Source organism: Rattus rattus, chromosome 5, assembly GCF_011064425.1.
Source record: "Rattus rattus isolate New Zealand chromosome 5, Rrattus_CSIRO_v1, whole genome shotgun sequence".
NCBI lineage: Eukaryota > Metazoa > Chordata > Mammalia > Rodentia > Muridae > Rattus > Rattus rattus.
The window spans coordinates 137,952,239-137,960,126 of NC_046158.1; the positions used below are offsets into that span (position 1 = coordinate 137,952,239).

A 7,888-nucleotide genomic window follows, 5' to 3' on the forward strand; every position below is an offset into this window, starting at 1 on the left:
TGTGTGTGTGTGTGTGTGTGTGAACATATGTATGAGTATGTATGTGTGTGGAAGCATGTGTGTGTATATGCTATGTTTCTACTAAGGGTCATAGAGTTAGTTTCACTAGAGCACAGCCTAACTCATCTTCAGCTAGCTTGATGCTTTGGTCTCCTGAGGTCACCTCCCAGGTCTCATGTCCTTGTGCCTCTTTCTGACCATCATTCCCTATCTCCAGGTCAACTCAGGACTGGAAGGGGCAAGGACAGAGATGGGTGGGGCTGAGACGGAAACTGTCCTAGCCCTATTTGCTCAGACTCTTGGATTTTTTGTTCACACATCTGTCCCCCACACAGCAATATTAGGTAGCAGTTGGGTACGGTGACAATACCAGGGGTGATGGCTGCCACACAATTAGGTACAAAACACAGGTTCAGCATTTTGCATACAAGAGTCTTTTGGATTCTTTGCATAATTGTATGAAGCTGCTCTCACAGGGTAGGGATGGGGAAGTGAAAAGAAGAGAAATAGGGAGGGAGTCCAGCACCCAGAGCTGGGATCTGATGAAGCAGGAAGCAGGATTATTTATTTATTATTATTTTTTGGGAGCTTGCCATAGCCACTTCCAGCCTGGGAAGAGGCATTTATTGCAAACAGCAGGAAAAGGAGACTCGTGCCTAACAACTGACAGCTCATTTTAACCAGAGGAACTGAGATCTGATTTTGGATTTCATCTCTTTGGGCAGTGAAGGATCAAAACAAAACAAAACAAAACAAAACAAAAACAAAAAACCCAACAACAACAACCTGAGAGAATGGGTGAAGGTTTCCATAGGAGAAGGCACTCGGGTTGGGGGGGGGGGGACGACACATCTAACTTCCTGGGTTCTAACCTGACTCTCTTTTGGTACCAGATGACTTTGAAAAGGACACTTCATCGCACGGTTGTGGGCTTGCTTATCTGTAAAATTCGGAATGAAAAGAGGATATTTGAAGGCTGAAGACAGAATAAATCAAGTGATCTCTCAGAACTGGGTCTCAGAGCCAAGAATTGGAGAGGTGGTGGCTACACTTGCTCTGGTAATTGCAACAGAATAGCCACACACAGTTAGGGAGGTTAAAAAAAGGGGGGGGGACACATAAACGGCCCCATTTCTCACTGATGAGAGAACCCTACAGACATCCCATCTGGGTTCCTATAAGAAAAGCTAAGTACTTGGGATCTCCTTGTCAAAGAAGGCATCCAAGACCATCTTAATGTGTGTGCTGAGGGGCACAAAAGGTCACTAGGTCTCTCTGATAGATATGTCAGGTGGCAAAGGAATTCCTCCAGGAAAGGGGAGCAGGGAAGGGAATAGAAACCCTTGTCCTGAGGAACCTCTGGGGTGGAGAGTCTCTACTGTCCACAGCCTTTTGGGAAGACGAGGCGCCTGTGTTTACTGTCTTTGCTTCTGTCAAGTGGCTGGGGATGACCAGATTTCACCATGCTAGGAAGAAGGATTTTGGACATGGTTTGGCATGAGGTGGGGTTTTTGCACTGGTCATGTGAAGAAAAGGGTGCGTGGAGAGGGATGAGGAGCGCTCTGTTGTATGGATGTCCCCTACCTGGGACAGAGACCTTTTCCAGGGACTGTGAGGTGCTTGAGTTGAAGGGGGAGGGGCTAGGGGTAGCCCGTCTTGTCCTGGCAGCTCCTACTAGCTGGTCAAAGCCCTCAGGCTGCCCTACTTGTGCACTGACCTGAGCTAACCTAAAAACACCGCAGGGGTGGTAGAGACTGGGGTTCCCAGTGAGAAAGAGTCTCCAGAGGGGAGAAGAGGAGCGGGAGTCGTTTTCATTTCTGTCAGCTTTTTTAGGTCCAGTGAAAGGCTGCTTCCTCTTTATCTAGGCTGGGACTGCTGCTGGTCCCATCCCGAGGTTTGCTGCTTAGGAGTTAAGAGAGAGAAACCAGCTAGGGATGTGGACAGGGACCCACAGAAAGCAGCCATAGCGGACCTGTACCTCATGGAGACTACAAAGGGGCTCACGGCAGCACATACGTAGGCAACTCCATTCAGAAGCACCAGCTCGGCAAAGAAACTGCGTACAAAACCACACACGGAATACGCACCAAAGCTCGCGCTCAGAGTTCACACAGCGCCAACCCACAGCGGTATCTGATGCGATGTCTTTGTCTCTGGATCGCTTTCGTCTTCGTGCTCGCGCGCACACGCACCGCACTCAACAGAAACATCCAAGCTCTCGCAGTCGGGGGGCGGTGATCCCAGCCTGGCTGAGCGCACCCGTGTTTCTGAGCTCTGGTCTACAAGGATGTAAGCTCGGCTTTCGTCTATCCTGACCTTCTCAGATAAGCATTTTCTTATCGAGAGGGGCATCCGCAGAATCCTGTTCCTTCAGAGAGGAGAGACAGAGAGACAGAGAAAAGGGGGAGGAGGAGAGAGAGAGAGAGAGAGAGAGAGAGAGAGAGAGAGAGAGAGAGAGAGAGAGAGAGAGAGAGAGAGAGAGAGAGAGAGCGCAAAGGCTAGCCTGTCAGCCTTTCACCTCCACTCTTCGCGCATCTGGAGAGCAGTTGGTGGTGAGGCGTCAGCTCCTACCGTGGCATCCCTGGACGGCAGAAACTGCTCAGGTGATCTAACCCGGGGGCTGAGCTTCTTTAAAAGTGATCCAAGACGATCACTTCTGTCATCAGGATGGACTTGCAGCCAGATTTAAGAACAAATGATAGATGGCAGAAACACAAACAGACGACCGGCCGCCCTGCTCAGCTAGAGACTCTCACCTGTCCTGATGGTTATCCGGACGGTTAGCCAGAGGATCCGGGGCCCACACAGCTCCCGGACTCTGGAAGATAGTTCTGAGGGTGGGGACCTTCGAGAACCAACCCACACCGAACTCCTCCCTCCTTGTGGCGGCTGCAAGGTGGGGCGGGCCAGGACGTCCGCTTAGCACCTCCTCCAGAAATGCAGCACTTGGGGGCCCCCCACCCCTTCGCGCGCGCTCCTTCCCACTGTCCTCCCAAGGGTGCACCTCTCCAACCTCTGTCGCACTTCCGAAACCTTCTGTGTCCCCTTTCCCTGGTCCCGGCACCCACCTCACGCCCCCTGGTCTGGACAGCATCTCCCCCTCTCCGCCCTCCGCCCACGCACCGCCTGACTCCGAGGGGTGCGAGCGCATTGGGCTGCGCCCGCGTGGGGGCGCCGCGCCAGCTTCGCGTAGCTGTTCTGACGCTGCCGTCGCCGCCGCCCTCCGCAGCCCAGCCGGCACCCGCACCAGCTCTGCAGTGCACTCGTCGCCTCTCGGGCCGGTCCCACCGAGAGCCAGACTTCTTTGACCCGGGCCAGCCTCGAACGTCAGGCTCGAGGGTCATGAGCCAGAGCGCCCTGGGGCGCCGCGCGGAGACCCAGCGGAGATAGCGGCCCTTGCTGCCTTGACGCGCGCCCGCCGCGTCCCCAGACCCTTCTGTCCTTTTCTCCCGCCCCGCCGCCGCCATGGCCACCCTGCTCCGCAGCAAGCTGACCAACGTGGCCACCTCTGTGTCCAACAAGTCCCAGGCCAAGGTGAGCGGCATGTTCGCCAGGATGGGGTTTCAGGCGGCCACGGATGAGGAGGCGGTGGGCTTCGCGCACTGCGACGATCTCGACTTTGAGCACCGCCAGGGCCTGCAGATGGACATCCTGAAATCGGAAGGCGAGCCCTGCGGGGACGAGGGCGCAGAACCTCCCGTCGAGGGAGACATTCATTATCAGCGCGGCGGCGCTCCCCTGCCACCCTCGGGCTCCAAGGACCAGGCCGTGGGAGCTGGTGGGGAGTTCGGGGGTCACGACAAACCCAAGATCACGGCGTGGGAAGCGGGCTGGAACGTGACAAACGCCATTCAGGTGAGCGCGGGATTCCCAAATCTGCCTGCCATCACCTCCACCTGAGCTGTCATCATCAGACTCTGCCCCCACACGAACCCCGCAGAAGTCTAGGTTTCAATGCCACCTTCCCCCAGGACTCCATAATTTATCTCCCCTTCTCTGACCGCCCTAGCCATAGGGCTCTAAGCCCCCAGGTGGTGTTCTGCTTAGATCCACTCTCTTTCTGCCCCTGAACAGGACAGCCTGATTGAGGTTTGCGGTGGGGGCTGGGGGGCACAAATCCAAAAACCCTGCAAAAGCTGGAGACACAGGGAAGGGCACGGAGGAAGGGAGGATGAAGGAGAAAGAAAATCAGGATCCGAAGGAAATGTTTGCCTTGAGCTCCAGACTGGAGACAGAGCTGTATTTTCGGAGGACAGGGAGAAAGAGCTGGGCTGGGGAGTCTCCTCCTCCTGACACACACAGAATTCGTGCACGCGTACAGGGGCAGACACATACCCACAGTCCCCTTCCTCACTAACAAACAGGCACATGACGCGCATCTATTTATAGTTTGCAGGGTTACCCGAAATGCACTTGCCTATACCCCAAGACGCGCTGCAATACCTTTGCACAAGTACCTTTGCACGAGCTTAGTTTTAACGCGTGCACACACAGGCAGACACCCAGTCAGACAGCACCCACTTGGCTGGTGCAGCTCTGTTGGAGACAGAGAGGCGGGTACATAGGGACGTCTATGGGAGAGGGACTCCGTGGTAAGAAGCTGCGCAGATTAGCTCCTCTCGCCCCGAAATCCCGGCTGCACCGCAGAAGCCTGAGCGCCTCCTCCACAGAGGGCCAAGCTACTCCGGAGGCTGAGAACTGCCCTAGGCCTTCAAACCCGCCAACTGTAACCTCTAATCCCAACCACTGTCCCAGTCCCGCTTCCCACCAGGAACAAGGCGCTCCTCCGCCAAAGGATTTGAAGTTCACAAAACGACCCCGGGGGCTGGCAGGAGTTGGTGGGTTCCAACTTCTGGGAGGAAAGAGGCCTCGATTCTGGGCGCCCTGGGGCTCTGTGTCTTGGCTCCCTAGCATCTCTGGAGTGTTGAATCGTTAAGACAGAGAACATAGGTTTCTTAGGGGCGGAAGGCGACTGCTGAGTTTCTCAGGACCATAAACTCAGCGGGATACCAAAGAGTCTGAACCCGGGGCCCTTCCCACTCCAGGTGCTGCTGTGACAGCCTTGACAGAAGATAGGACAGGGTTGGAGTCCCAAGGCCTTCGCTGCGGTGGGGTGCTTCTCCTTGGGTTTTTCAAGGTTCTGTTCTGTTAGCTCGGAGAAAGGCAGGACCGTAGGCTGGAGTTTGGCAGGCCTCCGGAAATCCTATATTTCGTTAGCTTTTCTTCCCCGTGTAAATTAGAAAACACATTGCGCAGCTCTTGGCCCTCCCCTCTCCTCGGTTTCTAGAGACCTGCTGGCTTAGGCTTCCAGCAACGGTCGGTCAGGCTTGTGGGTTGGAAGAGTCTCTACTCTGATCCCATTTAATACCCTTCTCAGGGGTTCTTATTTCCAAGCCCAAATTTTCATCCCCTCCCCAAGACCCTGTGCCCACTACCCAAAGCGTCTGAGTATTTTCTTCCTTTCTGGCTTCCTTCCGTTTTCAGCCGGTTCCTCTCTACCTGATCTCAATTCCTCTAGTTTGACCCTTAGACCTTCGCGTTTTTCTCGTTAATGAGCACCCAATTCCAGTCCACCTTAAGTCCGGTGTTCAATTCTCCAGACCTTTTCAAAGCACCCTTCTGCGTCCATGTCTTCCCTGTTGTCCACCCCCTCTTCTGGTTGTATCCCCAGGTAGCAACTGTGAGATCTCTACAATCCCCTCTACCCTCCGCCTCCTCCATACTCCCCAGGCACCGGGCTTCCTTCGGCCTTAACACTCAGATTCTGCATTAGGGCCCCTTTTCACGAGGGTTCGCCCCCAATCCCTCATCCTAACGGCTTAGGCACAAGTCTGTCTCCATCTAGCGCCCCCTAGCGATAGTTTTGACTCATACCCCAGGGTCCCCATCCAAGAGGATCAGCTGAGCTCCTGGGTCTGGTTGCCTCTTTGTACCACAGGGCATGTTCGTGCTGGGTCTACCCTACGCCATCCTCCACGGCGGCTACCTGGGGTTGTTCCTCATCATCTTCGCCGCGGTGGTGTGCTGCTACACCGGCAAGATCCTCATCGCGTGCCTGTACGAGGAGAACGAAGATGGTGAGGTGGTGCGCGTGCGGGACTCGTATGTGGCCATAGCTAACGCGTGCTGCGCTCCTCGATTCCCCACGCTGGGCGGCCGCGTGGTCAATGTGGCCCAGATCATCGAGCTGGTGATGACGTGTATCTTGTACGTAGTGGTGAGCGGCAACCTCATGTACAACAGTTTCCCGGGGCTGCCCGTGTCGCAGAAGTCCTGGTCCATCATAGCCACGGCGGTGCTGCTGCCCTGCGCCTTCCTGAAGAATCTCAAGGCCGTGTCCAAGTTCAGTCTGCTGTGCACGCTGGCCCACTTCGTCATCAACATCCTGGTCATCGCCTACTGTCTCTCGCGCGCGCGTGACTGGGCCTGGGAGAAGGTGAAGTTCTACATCGATGTCAAGAAGTTTCCTATCTCCATCGGCATCATCGTGTTCAGCTACACGTCGCAGATCTTCCTGCCCTCGCTCGAAGGCAACATGCAGCAGCCCAGCGAATTCCACTGCATGATGAACTGGACACACATCGCCGCCTGCGTGCTCAAGGGTCTCTTCGCGCTCGTCGCCTACCTCACCTGGGCCGACGAGACCAAGGAAGTCATCACGGATAACCTGCCCGGTTCCATCCGCGCCGTGGTCAACATCTTCCTGGTGGCCAAGGCGCTGCTGTCCTACCCGTTGCCCTTCTTCGCGGCCGTCGAAGTGCTGGAGAAGTCTCTCTTCCAGGAAGGCAGTCGTGCCTTCTTCCCCGCCTGCTACGGTGGCGACGGTCGCCTTAAGTCCTGGGGGCTGACACTGCGCTGCGCGCTGGTGGTCTTCACGCTGCTCATGGCCATCTACGTGCCACACTTCGCGCTGCTCATGGGCCTCACGGGCAGCCTCACGGGAGCCGGCCTCTGCTTCCTGCTGCCCAGCCTCTTCCACTTGCGTCTTCTCTGGCGCAAGCTGCTGTGGCACCAGGTCTTCTTCGATGTGGCCATCTTCGTCATCGGCGGCATCTGCAGCGTGTCCGGCTTCGTGCATTCACTCGAGGGCCTCATCGAGGCCTACCGAACCAACGCAGAGGACTAGGGGGCGGGGACCCTGCCCCCAGCTCCCTCCCCGCCCACCCCCACTCCCCCTTATCCCCGCCCCCAACCCCACCCCCAGCCCCCTGCGCAATCACGCTAGGGAGGCCGAGCTTTAAACTCCTCCGGTTCCTAGTAGCTGATTATTCGGGGACCGGGCGGGGAGGGGGATAGACATCCAAGGTCCACTGCGTCTGCGTTTCTGTCGTTCTTTCTATTCCACATCGTCCTGATTTGGGGGGAGGGAGCAGAGCGTGTAAGTGAAGGGTATTTTCTGTCCTTCCTAGAACACCCCACCACCACCACCACCACCACCAAACTTTGGCTCCAGTCAACGTTAGGGGTGGGAAGGGAGGGGGAAAGGGAGCACGCAGTTCGCAGGCTCGGAAACTTGACCTTGGGGGTGGGGTGGGGGACATTTCACAGCCATTCAGTGCTTGGAATCTACTGCGTCCAGCCATTTCCAGCAAGAGCGCTCCCCATGCCCTAGACATTTCAACCTTGAGGCCTGAAAGGCTGACCGGGAAATCCATTTTGGGCGGGCGACTTCCCTCTGGAGAAGCCGCGGCAGGGGCCCCGTTTGCCTGCCGGTTTTCAGGAACCCAAACTCATCTTGTGCAATGTATCCGGTTGTGGAACTGTATACTGTGCGTGTGGTGTGCTCGTGGTGAATAAGATGAAATGTATATCAGAAAAAAAAATCTATCTCTAATTTAGAGTGCGGTGCATAATAATTATATCCGCAAATAAAGAAGAAACAAAGGCG

The 7,888-nt window shown here is 55.8% G+C and overlaps 1 protein-coding gene across 1 annotated transcript; it reads left to right on the plus strand.

The window, feature by feature from the left end:
• The first annotated feature begins 3,243 nt into the window (after nucleotides 1–3,243).
• Slc32a1 (solute carrier family 32 member 1) lies at nucleotides 3,244–7,888 on the plus strand. Its single transcript, XM_032904656.1, has 2 exons — nucleotides 3,244–3,855; nucleotides 5,939–7,888. The coding sequence occupies exons 1-2, from the start codon at nucleotides 3,466–3,468 to the stop codon at nucleotides 7,124–7,126; spliced, it is 1,578 nt and encodes a 525-aa protein (XP_032760547.1). The 5' UTR covers nucleotides 3,244–3,465; the 3' UTR covers nucleotides 7,127–7,888.

Bases quoted from the DNA above. Each gene is read 5' to 3' on its own strand.
- Slc32a1 (XM_032904656.1), top strand. From the start codon at position 3,466: ATGGCCACCCTGCTCCGCAGCAAGCTGACCAACGTGGCCACCTCTGTG. The intron at 3,856-5,938 runs GTGAGCGCGGGA...TTTGTACCACAG, and splicing joins ACGTGACAAACGCCATTCAG to GGCATGTTCGTGCTGGGTCT.